Source organism: Gavia stellata, chromosome 13, assembly GCF_030936135.1.
Source record: "Gavia stellata isolate bGavSte3 chromosome 13, bGavSte3.hap2, whole genome shotgun sequence".
Taxonomy (NCBI): Eukaryota; Metazoa; Chordata; class Aves; order Gaviiformes; family Gaviidae; genus Gavia; species Gavia stellata.
Genome location: NC_082606.1, coordinates 13,282,853 through 13,302,599, shown reverse-complemented (window position 1 = coordinate 13,302,599; position 19,747 = coordinate 13,282,853). Strand labels below are relative to the sequence as shown.

At 35.7% G+C, this 19,747-nt stretch overlaps 1 protein-coding gene across 1 annotated transcript in view; it reads right to left on the bottom strand.

Moving 5' to 3' along the window:
- Nucleotides 1-19,747, bottom strand: part of TRPM7 (transient receptor potential cation channel subfamily M member 7) — a 57,712-nt gene that overhangs the window by 24,761 nt on the left and 13,204 nt on the right. The window contains exons 2-12 of the mRNA XM_059823938.1: nucleotides 11,942-12,021; nucleotides 9,513-9,551; nucleotides 8,849-9,047; nucleotides 6,948-7,161; nucleotides 6,324-6,448; nucleotides 5,556-5,727; nucleotides 4,518-4,692; nucleotides 3,153-3,276; nucleotides 2,163-2,235; nucleotides 1,779-1,879; nucleotides 764-898 (exon numbers count right to left, since the gene is read on the bottom strand). Of these exons, the coding sequence (XP_059679921.1) occupies nucleotides 764-898; nucleotides 1,779-1,879; nucleotides 2,163-2,235; nucleotides 3,153-3,276; nucleotides 4,518-4,692; nucleotides 5,556-5,727; nucleotides 6,324-6,448; nucleotides 6,948-7,161; nucleotides 8,849-9,047; nucleotides 9,513-9,551; nucleotides 11,942-12,021 (1,437 nt within the window). The remainder of the gene's footprint in view (nucleotides 1-763; nucleotides 899-1,778; nucleotides 1,880-2,162; nucleotides 2,236-3,152; nucleotides 3,277-4,517; nucleotides 4,693-5,555; nucleotides 5,728-6,323; nucleotides 6,449-6,947; nucleotides 7,162-8,848; nucleotides 9,048-9,512; nucleotides 9,552-11,941; nucleotides 12,022-19,747) is intronic.

Genomic DNA, 19,747 nt, shown 5'->3' with positions numbered 1-19,747 from the left:
ATGGTTACCCTAGCTCCCATACATAACTCAATCAAAAGCACATCAAGTTTGTAAAAGCAACACCATAAAAGGTTAATTTAAAAAAACCCAGCCACAAATAACAAAACCTGATCACGTGGGCTCCTTTACAGAGCTTTATTAGCTAAAGAATTCCTTCTTTTTTTTTTTTTTTTTTTTTGTTGAAAGCAGGTAATGAGAACGTTAACGTAAGCCTAAGTCATATTTGTGTACTACTCACATTAGCTACTTTTTGGTAGAAGGTTTTTTGTTTTGTCCTGTTAGATACTTAAGTGTTATATAAAACTACCTTAAAATTCTTAAATCAACACCTACAGCAACAAAATTTTTCTAAGTAATATTTGTAACTATGCAGGTTCACAAAATAGACTACTTTTACAATTACTATAATATTAACTGCTACAGACAGAATTAATCTTATGAGGCCCTAACAATACTATCTATAGACCTCATATTTTGTGCACAAGTTTCACCCGTCTGACTTCCTCTTGTTCTCTTCACCGCTGTAGTTTACACATTTCATATGTTCCACAACAAGGCTGCAAATTTCTGAAGAGCCAGAAAGCAGCTGTGGCACCACAAAGCAGTCAGACAGCATGCACTTCTCAACTCTAACCTCACATCAGGAAGCCTTCCCTATCAACAGCCCATGGCCTTCAGACTAGTGCACATGATCCAGTACACAACACACTGAGCAACTAAAAAGCTGTTCTAAAAGTAGCTTAAAAAGCAACCATTCACTTACTGTGTTGTAAAGTTCTTCCAGCCTGGGAATTGTAAGAAATTTGTGCATGCTTACTCCATTTTCAATCAGAAGTTTCACAAATGCAACTCTATCCATCACAAGGGCATCTAACATAGCCTGTTCCAGAGAGCCAACCTACAACAAATAAGTAACAAGGTAGAGCCTGGAAAGAACCAGTAAAATGGGGCATCACAAAAGTAAGTGTACTTAGATTACATGTCAATGTCATTCGTTTACAGGGCTGGGGAAACCTTCTGTGTCTACAAGTACAAAGATGTCACCCTTGGTTCAGAAAATCCCCTGAACTTCACACAATTACAGGATGAGAGAATATTCTGAAGACTTAATCAGCAAGTCTGATACTCGTCCATAGGTATCTCCTGCTGACACAGTACATGGGACTAAGTAGACGTTTGGTTTAACATAGTTAAGCTGTTCTCATAGATTGATATTGGATGAAACACAAAGACGTAAAACATTTAAAGCACAATATGCTTCAAAGACAAACACTCAGAACCATCATTGCTATCAACAAGCCTTACACTATGTACTTTTGACTGCACACTCATGTAAGATGGTGTTTTATCTTTACAGTAATATGGAAAAAAGGCAAGATCCACAAGGTAGTTTTCAAACTAATTTGCAGACTACAAGAAACAGACCTTTCATCCTCTCCCTCAAAAGACACTGCAGTGCTGCCAACAGTGCATTTTACTAGATGTTTCTTAAGAACTTTCTATGACCATGCAATTGTAAGGAAGAAAGAGCATCTGACTAACATGAATTCAGCTTCCACCTTTTGCAATGTCTTTTCTCCCCTAGTTATTCACAACACTTAGCACATTTCTAAAGTTTTTGGACCATTTTCAACTACACAATAACAAAACAGCTGTAAGACTATGCAGTATGCAAAAAATACTGTCGGTATTCTACAGTCAAAAGATTAATTCTTTACAGTAAGTTGAGTTTCTTGACTTTAGAAAATACCATTTTGCTTAATCAGACCATTACATACCAGCCATTGTTGCCCATAAACAAAAACATGATTTTTGGCTATGTCAACTCTATCCCACGCAAGTGTAAGAACAAGCTGGTCAAATGCAGATGCATTCGTGCCTTAAGAAACAAAAACAATGAAAAAAAATTTAAAATTAATTAAAATAAGATAATAAACATTCTTGCTTCCCAGAATGGCCAAAGCAAGCAATTCACCACAAAGTTATACAATATATTTCATCATTTATGACACATTATGGTATTATACAATGAGAAAACATAGTAGATAATTATTTGCTTAAAAACTAAAGATTCCTACAGATTATAGTATTTTATAAATAATCCATCATATAAACACCAAACAGCAATAGCTGCGGATTCCAAATGCTCTTAAAAGTCTCACCTTTTAACAATGCTGTAAGTATTGCAACATCAATGTCCTGATGTTCGTCTGACCCAATATGAAAAACCGTGATCTGTCCAAAAGGGTAAAATAGCGAAAACATGTTTTATTTTCAGGCAAGGGTGATTGGCTCCAGTCTTTTATGTCAGGAATTTAAATACATTAAACAGCCACCTTATCTTTGATGCAATTTAAGCCTACGCTCAATTTAAACCTACCTTTAGTGTGCATTCTGTTTTGTTTTTCTAACTGGGTGCCACACAAGACAATCCTTTATGAGAAAATGCATAGCAGGTACCCTTTACACTCTTCAATCAACTTGAACTTCTTTTCCCACTATGATTACAATTCTCTATTGTCAATAAACACCACAGAGTACTCTGTTTACACCTCCAATTAATTCTAGATTATGAGATTAACCTGCCAGCAAACACATTTAGCCAAATATAATAATGTTAAACACCAGAACAGCACAATATGATGTCCAAATGAGACAGCAGTACCTGAACTCAGGCTACATATAATGCTCTATAAAGAGCTTTTGCTTTAAGCATGCAGTGATAGTAGACCTTTGTCAGTACAGTCATAACTAAAAGATTAAAAAAAAAAAGCAAAAAAAGTCCCAAGGTTTTCAAAAATCAAAGCAAGAAAAAAGGACAGCAACCCAAATACAAAATACATGCACACTATAAACAAATGAGAATCCTGTCATCTGAAAACAAATAGGCTTGGCAACAACAACAAACTCAGATTACCAGAAATAATCACAAGGATTAAGTCTCTCTTGGCCATGAGATAAAGTATCTTTATTAAAGATAAATACAGATGAAAACTGTATTCGACTATCTTCTATAACTAGAAGATCCACTATGTCCAGAAAGGATTTTTTAATGACTCCTGATCATATACAACATTAAGATACAATTTAATATTATATCCACAAATGCATGCACCTTGCATAAAAACACTTTTATGGCAAGATCTACTTACAAGTTCTTTTTTTTTCATGCATTCCAGCAGCGTCTGAAACAAATGAACTGCTTCACTTTGACCAAAGTTAAATGTCTTTTTGATGGTTGAAATGATTTCAGGCTCAGCACCCTCAGGAACATTCCTGAGATTGAAACAAACAAACAGGAAAACACATTGTTATACATGAACAGTAAGAACAACAATGCATTTAATTAGTTTCAACATGTCCATTCAAAGTCCTGCTATCTATAAGCTTATTACTGTTTCAGTGGCAACAACTTGGGTAACCTTTAGGAAGAGGTATAGGTTGCTTAATCTACGACTTTCTACTACTGACTCCTAAAAGTAACTCACCTTCTCTCCCTTTCCTTCCCATATCCAGTTCTGAGATACTCTCAACTAAAAGATTCTAACACGAAATACTAAGTACTCACCCCTCTGAGTAAGACCTGCTTCTGATCTCACTATGGACAAAGCTATTTTGTTTACTGCTATGTTAGATCCCTGCCTCCTGGTTCTGAGACAGTCCCTGCAAAAACGACCCAATACGTTTAAGGATTTATGCAAGTCTGACAACTAACTAGAAATCACTAAGTAATGTGGAGCCCAAGCACATCCATTTATTATTTGAAACTACACTTAAAACAGACAAGTGTTTTCTATACTAAACAGAAGTGTGTAAGAAGTTCAGTTTTAAGACTACTCAGAAGAAACAATACAGCAATTCCTTGTGAACCCTTTTCTGAGAAGTTACTACTATGCAACAGCTAACTCCATGAAAATATTTCCATTCAATGTACTCAAGTGATATTTTCAAGCAGTTTGGTAACATACTATTCTCTATGTTATTCTCACATCTCTGGAAGTTCTGGTCAGCTCTGACTTCTGTTGAGCAAAACTGTATTGCACACACTTAAGAACGGTCACATTTATCACTTAAGTTACTGTGGCTTAGTCAAAATTTGAAGTTGAAGCAGACAGAGCATTTAAACTGAGAGTTGGGTCCTCCAGTTATAAATGTGCAACAAAATTACTGCACATAACTGAAGTTACACAAGAGATGTTTCCCCTAATTTAGGATATAGGTGTGTACAATTTTCCTATCCTTTTTGTACATATTGCTAAAGCAAGCATACACTACAGAATTTGGTGCAACTGGTACAAGGTATGTGGGATGAACCTAGAACTAGAAAAGAAGGCTTGGTCTTCAGCCACAGCTATTATTGCAGCCAACCTGGAAAGCTGCATTGCAGGCAAGATTACACTCTCCACTTTTAGCCTCAATCTTTCCACATGTAAAGCTCTTGCACAAATTCATTAAGGAATGGTCTCAAAACCCATCTGTGTACGACCGATAGTTTGGCTAGCAGTGCTAGGACTTACCCTCCCTCCTCTGTTTGCTTGTGAACATACGCCAATATGTCTGCAGCTCTACCAGTTCCTTCACATACTACCACCGGCACAGGAGGACTTTCTTGAAGGAAGTCTAAAACTGTGAGTATGACGTTGGGGCCACCTTCAAATACAAGTGCCACCACAGGCACACCTTGGCCAATTCCTATAAAGTTGCGAATAAATAATAAAAATCAGATAATGTTGTAAGTGTATAGGGAATGCTAAGATTGATTTTACAGATTTAATAAATCAAGTATATCCCTTCTATGGAATAAAAATTAAAATGCTGCCTGCCAGACATTTTCAGTGTTGCTAATGCACAGTTTCAAGCACTGTTTATACTGTGGGCTGGGGGGAAAGCATTGCAAAGAAACTGATAAATACAATGGAATGCAGTCTACAAAACAAGAGATTCTTCACAGACTTATTCCTGAACTAATGCAGAAAAGTGAACATTTTTTTCTTTAGGGAACTCCCCTTCTACCTTCCCCCCCAAATAGTTTCCCAAGATGACAACACATATACAATTTGAACATAGTTACATGGAAACCCTCTACTGACAGGGAGTATTGCAAAAGCATTCCTAGAAGAGAAAAAACATACATATGTTGCTCTGTAATTCGGAAAACACCAAAAGAAGTCATGGCTTCTTTGCACAAACACAGATGATGTTTTACAAACTCAATTGCCCTATTGTGAAACTGCAAGTGATCAGTGTCAAAAACATCAATCAATCAGACCAGTAAGGCCTGATAACGTACTAATAACTCAAGTGATTTACATTTGCTTTATCAAAGCAAAATTGACAACTTTATTCAAAAGAACCCTCCTCTCTGGTCCCAGAGAAATCCTAAATCTAACAGCAGTACCTAGGGTCCAAAGCAGCAGGTGAAATTTGCAAAATAAACAGACTGGAAACATAAACAAAAGACTAATTTTTCTATTTTCTCATGCGAATGTTTGGTGCAAGCACCTTTTTCATTAAAGCATAGTAACGCTCAGCCCTCAGGCATCAGAATTACTTACTTGCATGGATCCGTTGCAAATTAATAGTTTTTTCCAGTTCTCTCCGCAATTTAACTTCTGCTCCATACTTTCCAACTGTTCCATCATCCACCAGAATGAAATGGGAATGGAGGTTATTTAGGACATTTAGTTTACTTAATGGGTTTAACAAGGTTTGATATGGAGCAACCACCTACATGTAAGCACACAACAATGTATTTTACTTGTAAAGATTCAAATTTGTTTCTGTGAAACTTAACTTTTTGTCTAGACACAAGAATTGATGGCTCAACAAGAAGCACTGACACATAAGCATGCCTTGGGTCAAGATACACCAACTTTGTGCAGGAAAGCAGGTAGCTGTATCACAAAAGAATTCTGCTCTGGAGGATAACAGAAAAGATCCCTTGAAAAGGTGTCTTTGGGGAAAACTTGTGACTGCTTTGGCAAACAGTAGCATTGAACACTCTGCATCAAAATTTTTCGACTTATCGTCCTCTGTAAATGTGAATTCTCTGTAACACTCTGGCATTATTGTTATTTGATTCAGGAATATCGGGGGTGGGGGGGGAAAGGATTAAGAACTTGAGAACAAGCTCCCCCTCTAGCACACTTGCATTTTGCAACTTATTTACACTATTGATCTTGCATAAGTCACTGATGTCAACGTATCTTCATAGTAAAGCAAGTATTCCTATGATGTAAAGCAAGTGAAAAAACACGCTTGAGCAGATTTGTCAAAAAATAAGTCAGGCAAATCATTATTTCAATTAGGTAACTTATCCTTACATCTCTTCCAACAAGGTCATTTCTGTTTTCAATCACTCCCCACGGAGCAATCCCTATAGTGCAAATCTTTCGAGATGATCTGGAAGCATGTTCTCTTAGAGCATCACCAACATGTTTTGCAACACCTGTTTGCGCACAAAAAGATTTCCATGTATTGAATGCCGCATCTTATTAAGAAATACAACTGCTTTATTAGTTAACTAGGTCTTTAAGGATCTGGGAACTTATCTGACACAACACCAATGAAAAAGCACCATACTACACCTACTAGAAGGAAACAAAGTACTATGTATCAGTAATTCAACAACATAAATATTAGCCTAGTAAGAACTAAAGAGTTTCCAGTACATTATTGTACCCAAACCCAAACACACAGCCCCACACCCCACCCCCCCCAAACCCAATCAAAAAAGCCTAAAAAACCCCACCTTTGTGTTGTTTCTCTTTGCAGGACAAAACAGCAGTCCACTTCCAACTACACATGTTCAAAATGTATTATTTTAATTTCACTTGACTAATTCTCACTCAAATTTACTTTAAAATGAAGCTGTGCATCCATTAAATCTTTTGGCTCCTATAAACCATGATCCAATTAATTATGCACATTCATTGGTACTTTTTTACCTGTGTTCACTCCTCCAGTTATAATCCAGGCTCCTGTTGTTACTGCAGCTTTAATAAGACCTTTGCCAAGCAACTGTTTGATGCGTGGGTGAAGTTCAAATTTCTGCATGCCCCCATGTACAGATATAACAAGCTTTGGCAACTCCATCTGCCATTCTTTAAGCATAAGTTGCAGAATAGCTTCAGGCTTAGTGTCATATGACAATCGCACATACTGCAGACACAAGAAGAGAGTTAAAAGGTTCTTAAAAGAAATCATCACAGAATCAATGAGCAAAAAGAACAACCAGGACGTATTTCAGGATACATTATCCTATTCCTCGCTATGGAAAATGTAATTCACTTTCTCAAAAGATAGCAGATGCAACAAATGAACAAGCTTACTTTATGTCCTCCAGAATTAAGGACAAGACAGTTTTGAAAGCAAGTTTTGGAAAGGGAACAACTATAGAAAGATTATGTTATTCCATCCTACTGGCACAGTGACCTAGTAAAGTAATTCTTTATGAAAGCATTGGATGACCTCTAAATTAGATGAAATTCAGAAATATTTAAAAGGTTCTGCCATCTACTGGAGAGAGGCTTGCAAGAAGTTTTACAGAGAGACAGTTGCTTGTTTTTCCTTCTCTATTCCTGGTGGGAAGGAAAGCTACATTCTTTAATAGAAAACTTCCAACCTAGCAGCTTTTTAACTTGCTACCTTTAACAGCGTAACATTAAGTAGATGATTGATCTGTTAAAAATACTGCTACACCTTTAGTAAGAGCTATTCAATAGAGGAGGGGACATTATGCTGTAATTAAGCCCTTTGTGAATCAAGTTTTAACTAAAAAAACATCACTATTCCAATAAACTGGTTTTAGCAACCCCACTAGCACTCCGCAGAAGCAAGCACAGAAATAGGCATGGGCAGCTTGTTATTTCTGTACTCCTAGAAAAAGATTTGCACCAATTTTAAGCTATACCAAGTGTACAAAGGAACACATACACTGCTATTACGAACATCAAAGAATTCTGTTAAGAGCCCTTCTCTTCACAGAGATGATCTGACCTAGAGCACTGGACTCTCCTTGGAGGCTCTGCCGGCTGCATAAAGAACACAGCTCTCTCATTCAAGAACTTCAGTTTGGCCATAGGAGCCACACTGTATCTGAACTCCTTGCAGCTTACAATTGCATGAGCATTGTATCATTTCTACCACAACTAGAAATCCTTTACAAAAAGTTTGTGGAGAATATGTAAGAATTTCCAGTTTTCCAGCCTCTCCAGTACATGTGTACTGCTGAATTAAGAGTTGGCTTCCAAAATTTCAATTTACTGGTATGCTTGTTTTTAACTAACCCCCTCTCTCAAAAAACTTGGTTATTTTATCAGTATGATTATGCTTCAATAATTTTGAACAAATCTACTGAAGAAGCATATCCCACATCTGTCCATAATTTTAAATGATTTTTCAGAGTTTGAAAGTTATGAATAGAGGGTTAAGATAGCAGATGTTACATAACAGGTCCTATAAAAATTTAACAGCAGTGAGTAAGCAAGCAGCACAGATGAGTAAGCTGTATTTTCATGAAGTCTGAAACAGTGACACTGAATTCTTAATATAATGTTTTGCTAAAATGGTTATGAATTCTTATCACCATTTGCAATTTGAAGGTAACCCTGTACATGAATACGACTAATTCTGATAGATCCGAACAACTTTTGTCATGAAAAATAAATTTAAAAATTGAAATCAGAAAGAATTCAGATCACGATAAAAAAATACTACAGTAGTAGAGGGCACTGGTTTCTCACAATATGGGTGAAGTTTTCAGCCTTCAATTTCAAAAGTTAAATGAAGCATCCACGATCTCTATCAACATGCTTAGAGTAAGAAAAAAAGAAAATGTCATACATGCCTTAGCCCTGTAAGAATGAGAGCCACCTTGAAAGTTGATGACACCATAAGCATCAGTAGAGGTCTGTTCTGTATGTTTTTCCACTGACCATTCTTCTATTTCCTGATTATAGTTTTCACCCAGCTTCACATCGGAGTATTTCATAGCAAGACTTGCAGTAAAACAAGCATGTTGTCTGACCAAGCGGCCACAACAGCACCTGCACCCAACCATATCATTTAGAATACTTGAGTAAATACTATTATTAGAAGACAAGAGAGAGGAACTTTTTATCTATAACAGACATACGTCAGATTTAGACAGCAAAGATTCTGAATATTATATAAATCTCTTTTCCAGAGCAAGCCTTGTTGCCATAAATATTTATAGCAAGAATTAATTACAACACATAATTATTATGCAAAAAATTGAAGCTCACTGAGAGCGCAAGTTGGAGGCCAGAAGAAACTGATTCTTTGAAGCCAAGTAATTTATATAACATTTATAAATCTGTGTTCTACATAATGCAGACAGTTCTTTATTAATTTGTTATATTTGTTTTATACCTAAACTTTCACCAACTTGTCATTTGCAATATTGATCAAAACTTTTTAAAACCCTGTTATGAAAGCACTATTTAATGGAAAAAATATTCATAAATATTGTAATTGCAAAGAACTCTTACCTGACAAGCTGCTGACAAATCTGACATCCTGGAAGACATCTATAAGAAATATTGAAAGATATGAGTAAACTTCAGCTTCAGTTTGGGGGGGTGGGGGGGGGGGGCAGGGACAGACCACTCACACCACTTCATGTGCTTACAGAGAGATTAGTGAACAAGAGAGATCTCCAGTAAATGGAAAACATGCTGCCTAAGTTTGCCAGTTTTTAGCATGGTAACTTGTTTGTCTTTATTTTACATGACTATAGGATGCTTGGCAAGTAAAAACACATAAACATGCAAAAGCTTTAGTCCTGAGACATCAGATGGGTTTTCAGGCTTTGAACCATCAATATCTGAAGCCCAAGAATACTTCAGGCTGGATTATCTGCAGTACTCAAACTGAAACATTTTGCCAGATGCTGAGAAGTTACTTACAGAGCAGCATTTTCTTGGACTCATTCCAACTATATATTGTTGCATCTATTCTACAAATTCATCCTTCTAATATACATCCAAGTTGAACTGCCTGTGTGGGAAGGTTATTTGATCATTTTCGAGTTGCATGTACAGAAAAGATATATTTGAACAAACCTTATACAGTATTATATAAAAGAATTCCTCATTTCTACCTTCTTCCACCTTAAACATTTTCCGTGTTTTCCTGCTAACAGCTTTCTTAACATTTAAAATTAGCACAGCAGATAAATTTATACTGCTGTTTTCTGTAATTTTCATAAGCAGCTGTTAACCAATTATGGTTAAGAGCTAGTATGCAAAAGCATACAAATACAGTTGTTATACAGTAGTCTTAAACTGTTTTCAGACTTTGAGCATAAAAAATTTAATTTTGTCCTCTGCAGAAGTTACACTGCTATTAATAATCTGTTTTAAACACTGAACTATAGCTTTAGATCTTCCTTAACAGTTATTAAATTATAATTATCTATACTAAAAGGTACAGATCAACAAAACATACTGAATACTCCCATCTACATTTGATTCATTTACAAATAATTCACGAATAACAGTAAGTGATTCTTAGAAACTGAAGGACAAAATCTGATGGGGGAGTCGTAAAGTCCATTGTATGCTACAAATGGGTTAAACTAAAAGGGCAAGTGTTGAAGATCATTTTGTTCCTTGTGAAATGTTCTGGAAATTTTAACAGCTTCGTAATTACTTTGTTTGCATTTGCAAATTTTCCATTTGCTACAATCATGGCTATAAATTCTAAAAGCTTCTCATGTCACATGGTTTCAGGGAATGTGGTGAATTATTTACAATAACTTTAAAATTCTACAGCATTTACTTTGTTCTTTTTCTGCCTAAAACCAAAGTTCTTAAAAGAAAAATAATACTCTGCCCCAACAGAACAAAAGAGATTTATAACCTTTTTTATGGAAAAGACTGAAATAGATGTTTTCTGAAGTTCAGAAGAAAAGGTTTCTCAGCTGCTCTCAAATACATAAAGGTAAAAAAAAGCTGATCTGAAATCCATAATAACAATAGTAAACATTTTGGGGAGACAAAACTACCTTAAAATACCAGTTTTGAATCTATTTTCAACTTTACTTTATTTAATCTGTGACACAGATGTCATAATTACGCACATCAAATTCAATCATTATAGGAACTCTTAAATTATACCTATAACATTTAGTGAAGGTAAACGCTACTAACTAGATATGTTAGAGGTATCACTACCTTGCTTGATTTCACATCTCTAATTTAGCATAAGGTAAGAGCAGCACATGAGATATGCAAAATATTCTTCATTAGTCTCAGCCTCCCCTCTAGAAACATATTTCCCCATTTTTCAGTCTTATTTTTTCCTTACAGAATTTAAGGATGAAAAATTACTGGATTCCACATGAAATCTTTTGATATCCGAACTGTTCTTATTTTATCTATCTTCCCTGGAAGCAAATATTTCTTCAGCCTTAGTTTTGTAATCTTTTTCTCCCACCATGATTCCTGTTTTTCTTTATTCTTCTATGAATTCTTCATCCCTTTTTCCTGCACTGTCAGGTTTATTTTTACACTTCACCCTACACTCACACTGCTGTTCTTTAAATTCCAATAGAGGATGTCTCTATGAGACTTTCTGACTTCAGAACTATGCCACCAAAAAAAAAAATTACAAAGCCCCCACACTGTAGACACACCACAGACATCACTAGGAAGACTGGTAAGAAGCAACAAAGAAAACAGGGAAACATTTATTAGAGATTTCTGCAATGCCAAAGCACTTACAGAAAAAGAAAAGAAAAAAAAAAAATCCAAGCTAGACACAAAGAGTGACAATGCCCAGTCATGGAAGAGTAAACTAAAGACAGTATTTTATACAGATAGTTAGTCCGAAAACCTATTATACACTCACTTTACAATATTGACATTTTTTAATTTTAAAAGAGCAGCAATGAGTTCTTGCATCATTTCTCATTTACCTGTGGGGGTCTTTTGAACTTGGTATAATATACACACACTCCCTCTTGGTGAAAGTATTTTCTATCCAGGATTTCTGGGACTGAAAAATAAAAAAAGTGCAACAGTATTATAAAATACAAATCATATAACTTGGCAATGAAAAATGTTTTTTAAGGAAACAAGAATAAGAACACAAGGGTTTTTTCTAATTTAAAGATGAAGACAAGTAGTGTTTAACATAAAGAAGTTAAATTGTCATTTAATGTTTTGCTGTCTCTCAAAAACTAACAAAACCACATATAACACTATAAAAGCATCTCACACTGCCTAATGATTCTGGTTATCTCAACTTTTACGTAACTTATTTTATACACAGATCCCTCAAAATCCAAAGTAATATTTTTCAAAGCTAACATTTAAATAGCAAAAATTTGCAATATGCTAATAAAAATGTACCAAAAAACCCAAACCATTTCAAAATATACTGTTTACCTACCTTGCTAAGGGAAAACAAAAAGAGAAATCAGTCAAAATTTTTAAAAATTAACTGCACTACACTGAGATAACAGTAATTTCATCTATTCACCTCTAATAAAGTAAAATTTTTGTCTTGAAATTGCTGGTAAGGAAGTTCTCTAACAACACTGGCAATCTTTTCTAGTAGCAATAAATAGGTCATAACCTTTGTTCTTCCTCAAGAAACTTTTCATTTCAATAAACAAATTCAATTAGCAACTCTAAGCTGTGTTTTAAGCTTAAACATGAAAAATGTTCTGAAACATGACGTGAAGGAAGTTTACTTCTTCAAATGCTTACCTATTGTAATAGCTGGACATTTCATTTCAGTTGCTTTAAACAACCATTTTATATTATCTTACATGATAATCTCAGTATTACATGCTAAACAATATGCATAATGCCCAATGTCTACATCATGTTTCAGCAATACATTGAGAAAGGAACTCAGACATGATTTTTAGTAATTAAAAACAGGAAAAAGTCTTGGGATGCCAATTTGCACCTTATGCAATATTGCTTTAAATCCTTATTGAGATTACATTAAAATGTCTTCATTGCTAACAGCATGCACTGTTCTACATTTACATTTTACCTTTAGAAAAATTTGCGAAATTTCATACCTGTCCTATTTTACAATGAGGAGGAAAATAAAGACTGATGTATACTATTCACTGGTATCTAAATAGAGGCCTGTGGAAGCTATGAAGAAATCAAGATTTATTTTTTTTTTTCAGATCTATTCTAACAGAAGATTCAGTAAAGATGGATGTTTTTTCACTCACTGCAATTTCATCAGTTTAAGATAATACAGAGAAATTATTACAAGTAAGAATGTACCAGCTAGTCTTAATATAGGCCCCGAAAACTCCTCAACTGCCCACCCTCTTTCAAAACATTTCCCAGACTCAGCAGATCTTTCCCACATTATTCATTATGATATCCTTCCAGTATTTTGTTTTAGTGAATTTTGACTATGAATCTGTCAAGACAGCAACAAACTGCTGCTCCAGTTTCTGTCTTAATATTAAAAGGGCCACCAGTCTCTCCCAAGGAGTATGGGAAGTTGCAGGCACAGGCACTTCCCAAGAGAGCAAGGAGGGTAGGAGAAAGGTAGATGCACAATCCACAGGGAAGAATCATGGAGGGGAAGAGGAGCTGTAAACAACAGAATGAGCACTCACACTAGATATTTTGTATTTAAATTAGTATTTTTCAACACCTGGAATAAATAACCAAAGCCATTATTCACTACTGTCCTACTTCCTTTTCCTATACATAGGAAAGAATGGTGTTGCAAAGGAGAAGGAAAGAAGGCCTAGCAAGGGAAAAGCAGGCTATTAGACATCATATGCAAACATGGTGTTATGAAGGATTCTATTACATTTATGGTGCTTTTCCCTCCGTTTTTTTTGCCCCTTCTCCTCTGGAGCCGAAGATTGAAGTACCTGACTCTGAACAGACTTGTGAATGAGAAGATCTCTTCCTCTGCTGCCTGCAAAATTAATCTCTAATCTTTCAGTAGCTTTCTCCTCAGTTCTTGGATAACAAAACAGAAGCACATCACTTTCCACGACGGAGCTGGGTATTTTCTAGGACACTTGTGCCTTACATGAGCTGGGCTTAAAACAGCTTTATCTCCTCGCTACTCTTATCAGAAGATTAGCCGTGTTACAAAAATAAATTTGATATATGTGTATATGTACATTTATGTATGTATATTCATACTATATATGAAAATATACACATAGTAGGTAGTCCAAATTTTTAGCCTCCTCCTCTCATAGTATTTTTTTTAACACTATTAAGCCTTAAGCCTTTGTGATATGAATCCCAGTTCTGGAAGTTGCTTTCTGCTTAGCTGAGCGTCCTCACTGTTTATATGGGTATGTAATTTTTTAATTCATTTCTTAAAACCGAGGTCTTGCATAGATCATTACTTTAACATTGCAGTAGTTTAAGCTTACATACAAACTCTGCAGATCCTCCAGAATATAAAGAGATAAAGAACAGTAATTTAATACTTAAATGTTTTAGTCAGCTGGCTAAAACCACACCTTGAAGCAAGCTATCACAGGCATAACATGCTACATACTGAAATCTGAAGTATATAAACCACAAGTAATTGCATGAATTGCTCCATGCAATACTGTTTTATCATTAAGTGGTGATCAAAGCTGCGGACAAGGAACATTGGCTCACAATGCGCAACATCACTTTTCATAATAAATGGTTCTGAATATTTTTTTAAAAAATTATTATTTTTTATCTTAAAGAATGTACAGTTTTAAACACTCATCAAGGATTTCTCTCTATTCTTCAGTAGTGAAAGCATTTTCAGTAGTGCATGGGTACATCTATGCTATTCACGTGGAAGAGGCTCTGTAATGTTATTAAAACGTACCTGTAACTTTTTATTTGGTAAAATTAAATTCTCTCCAGAAGCACTCCTGTATGCTGATTAATCTTTATCGCAAGAGATTTTATACAGTACTTGCTAATTACAGAGTCTTGTTTTCAGTTGAGGAGAAGCGAAAAGATAAAAAAAAAAAGGCAAACCAAGAAGAGAACAGAGTGAGAGACGCTTCCCATAAATGGGTAAAGATCACATTAAAAATGTAGGAAGAACTGACACACGGTATTGCCTTCCCTGTAAGTAAGAACTATTATTACATAAAGTTCCTGTGATGACCAGAAAAAGGAAGACGACGTGATGACACAAGATAAATTAGTTGCAGCAATTACCTCTAAGAAACACTTCTTTATCAGCTAAAGATTAAGTTAAAACAGGAGATCAAGTCAGTAGTCAAAAATCAATACACAAGTTATCAGACTGTTTTTTAAAAATTGCCTACTCTTATTAAAGCTTTTTAATCACCTCTACAGCATACACAACTACACCACTTAAACTCTGCTTCCAGTAATGGGGCAACTTCTGCTGATGGGAGCGATGGTGATCTGTTTTGCTAGTGTATTTTGGAAGGCAAACCTTACATGATGATTACAAGCAACACGGATCAGGAGCTCTCAATACAGTGAGCTCTGTACTGCTGCCAAGAAAAAGGAAAGAAAAGGGGCAGGGGGGGAAAAAGGAACTATGAACCCTCCCCAAAAAACATATGGTCTGATCTTTCTTCCACAGGTGAGTTATCTATGAAAATTTCACCACATTAAGACCTCTATCAGTCAATGCTGGCAGGATCTCATCTGCACACCAAAAAAACCTTAACTTTTACTTTTTGGAAGATGTACTACAGTAACTACTAACTCCTAGTTCTCAAGTGGCCAACAAGGCTTTTGCTCAGTCTTTAAGCTGTAGAGAGTTATGCAAGATACCTTGTTCTGGTTGCACTGATTTCTGAGCAGACAAAGTTCACTGTGTCTTTCAGTACTTCTGAAAGAACTTCAAGAAACAAAAAGCACATAGATTTGATTCAATAAACTAGAAGAGATACACTCACCCCGGGATCACGATTAAAGGAAATACTTCAAACTATTTCCAATAACTAAGTCTTTTCATAACAGTTTCACATGTGTTGAAATAATTATAATTGCTATTTCAAACAAAACTTACACAAGTATTTGCTGAACTACAAACTCAAGAGAATGTGTCCGACCACAGTATTTCTGACTTCTGGAAGTATCTAAATGCTATAATAATCCCACAGCCTTTTACAACAGGTGGAATTTTTACCATAGCCACGTTGGTATCAGCTATTTTTGAATCAGCCACAGCATTAGCACTCCAAAGCATCGATAACAGAAATTATTTAAGTGTACCTGCTCAAGATGCAAGGAATTCCTCATGTTATCTTTACTGACATTCATGGTGGACATTTTTAGCAAGTCCCCTTGCAGAATAAAACTTTTAACACAAAGTTAACTGTAATTTAAGGTTTTGCATATAGCAGGTTACAAATGAAAAGAAGCAGTCAAAGTACAGTATGAGATCAGGTCTCAGAAAAAAAACCCAACCACCTACCACTCTCCCCCTTTCAACTCACGTAAGTGTTTATAAGAGCCTCTTGTTCAACATATTAAAATAATAAGATGACTAAGTTCTAGCAGGGCAGTAACTGATAGACAACAGTATAGCAAAGCCTTACCAAACTATTGTGAAATTCTCTGAGTTTATCCAACAAGTTTAGTCTGAATTATTTTCTGCATAGAAAGTAAGCTTTCCTGTTTGGTGAGATCTCAAATTAATTTACATGACTTTCAATGAACACGAATATGACAGGTATAAACATACAGTATAGCTGACAATCATGAACTTGTTCACATACAAAAGGATCCTACGTTTACTCCCTCTACTCATTTGTGATACTGTATAATGTTGGAGGCTCATAAGTTACAGAATATTTGTTACAAAACTAAACTTTAACTTATCCTAAATATATCGCTCTCAAACTTGCAACACTGCACACCATCCTAGCAGTTCTGCTGACAACTTTTCTATGAAGCTGACCTGCTGAATCAGGAAACTGACCTGGATTAAAAAAAAAAAAAAAAAATCATACTCCAAACTGTGACTTTCGTGGAAGGCTGATAATAGAGATTCCAATTACTGATTGCATAGACCTCTGTTTCAAATTTAGAAGTCGTATCACTTTCTATGGCACCTCATATTTCATCTTTGAAATCTTTGCTTACACCATATGTTCAATATATGCAATAGTTTTTTAAAGGAAAAGATCTTCCAATTTTCTTTGTGCTTTATTTAAAAATAAATAGACCCTACATCCTTTCCCCATTGCCTCCAATTTTCCAAAAAGCTTAAGTTTCCATTTGGGCAGAAGAAAATACATGGAAAGTTTCAGCAAGCCTGAAAACAAGAAGATACAGTGGAAACTGCCTGTAGCAGGAATACTCATGCTAGCACTGCCATAGAGCAGTTCTATCTGTCTAGGTCACCTACAACCAACAAGATAAATTTCAAAACATTTCTAAGAGACACTTTGTACTAAGAACGTCCTTTAGCTTGTCTATTCAAGGAAATGTCTGCTGACAAGCTACTGCTTCTTATATAACTATACATACTGCACAGACCCTTTTCATGATTTACAAGAGGATCTCTTACCTAAGAAACCCACTCCAGTAGCCAAACACGTGCTATACCATGGGACTGAACTGTGATCCCTGTCCAGCTAACTAACCCCTAACTGACCACTGGGCTCCTGCAGCTATAGCTGAAAGGCAGAAATTCCAAACAAACCTTTATCTTATTACTTTTATACTCGATACGTCAAATAAAACCAAATAAAGCCAAACAACCAGGATGAATATGATATCCAATTAAGTTAATGCACATCAAGTAGTTTAGCATTCATAAAACTTCTTGTGCGAAGAGGTGCCATAAATAAAATGCGTGCTAGCTCTCACTGCAAATATTTCCAGCAGGGGCTTCAAACCCTTAAGGCAGGAAGAACCATGCTGCAGGCAAAGTACCTGGACTTGTTCTTAGTTCAAATTAACTGAAGGATACTGAAAACGTGCATCCCAGGATGAGCTACATAATTAAGCTGCTGTGCATGGGGTGGAGAGTTACCTGAAAGACAGTTATGCCTACATTTCTCAAAGAAATTACCTAAAATTTTGTATTAAAAATGCTAGCAGAGCACAACTCAGTTCCTCAAGGAAACATATATCATTTGAGGAAAGTCTTCAGAATTTCAGCTAACATTGAGTAAATAAGCAGATAGGGGGAGAAAGGAAAGTGTAGGCAGTTTGTTGCAATATCATTGCTAATGTTTGTTTTAAACTCTTGGCTCAGCAAACCCCAGACATTTGATTTACTTTCTTTTCTTGCAATTTAAAATTACATACCTCTAATTACTATTTGGGGATTTTGTTTTGTTTTGCTTTTTTAAAGGGGGGGGGGGGGGGAATAAAGCATTTAGCCAGCTAGTATTACAAACTATATTTAAAAGACTCTATGCTGAAGAATAACAGCTCTGTCTGTCCAGAGAATGCACAACATATAAAAAGATTACAAAATTTCTTCCTGAATCAACAGAGTACTAGTCAACCTTACCAATTTTTTAAGTAACTTCTATAGAAAGTATGGATATGTGCAATACTAGAAAGACAAAAAGGCCCAAATATTATCACAATGCCAAATGATATTTATACAGAGTGCTTTAATGTATCCCTGTGAAGTATATCACTCTAAATGAGAAGGATTGTGCATTAAGTTGTTGTTCAATCCACTACAAATGAAAATTTTTGCAAGGATATTTTACCTGCAGTCCACATCAGGATTATTTTATTATTATTCTGAAACAACTATCAGCCTCATCTACAAGAAAAAGTTGTTTCATTTAGTTTTTCCCAAACCCACTGGGGCACCTGTTGTCACAGAACCCAAACAGGTCAGACACAGACAGACCCATCGTGCCCGGAAGGTGTCCCTGCTATGTTGAAGATCCTGTTCTGAGCAGAACCATTCAACCTGGCTTCACTTGGCTCGTATGAAACCAAACAGCTCTAGTTTTCTGGGTTGAAAGACTTCTCTAGTGAAAATATTGCTACAGTCCTGAAAATACATTGCTCAACAACAAAAGAATATTGGGTTTATTTTAAATAAAAACTGTTGAGGAAGAAGGGGAGGAAAAAGGGCAGTGAAGGAAAGTCTTCTGTCAGTTCTCCTGCACAGTGTATTCAGAAGCAGACCTCAAATGAGCCAGCAAGCAAAGATACGTATCTTCCTATCAATGGCTCCCTTAGTGCCGAAAACAAACCTTCAACAATCCTATTCTTTATTAAACAGTTCAGGAGATTTGCTCTGAACAGTTTTCACAGCAATCCAGGTCTCTAACAGAGTAGCTATTGTTTCATCAAGTTCTTCTCTGACGTAACGCAGTCACCACTGAACTCACCAAATCCACGTGCAGTTTTGGATGCAAAGAATACTTGGGATTTGTCAAAAGGGATTTTTACAGCTCTCTCAAACTTGACAAAAGTTATTCCAATGTGCTATTTGGAGAGTGCACTGGTTCTGTGGGAATTTTTTCACCAAACAATCACAAAGCATAAAATTGTTTAGGGATTTTTTTGTAGATTCATTTAATTCATAAGACTATAAATTCATATACAGAATTTAACATTCTGCAGTTGTTATTTTTAATCCTGATGCACCAGAATAAAACCCACAGGCCTAATATTTTTGGGACATTTTTACTACATTCAGACTCAATCCACTTTCCCCACATTGGGAAAGTTAGAAGGTAACTGCAACACAGGTCTTTCAGTAGGAAATTCAGAGCAAATCCAACATGTGTTTAAATAGATTTTAAAAAATTGCTGCTTTA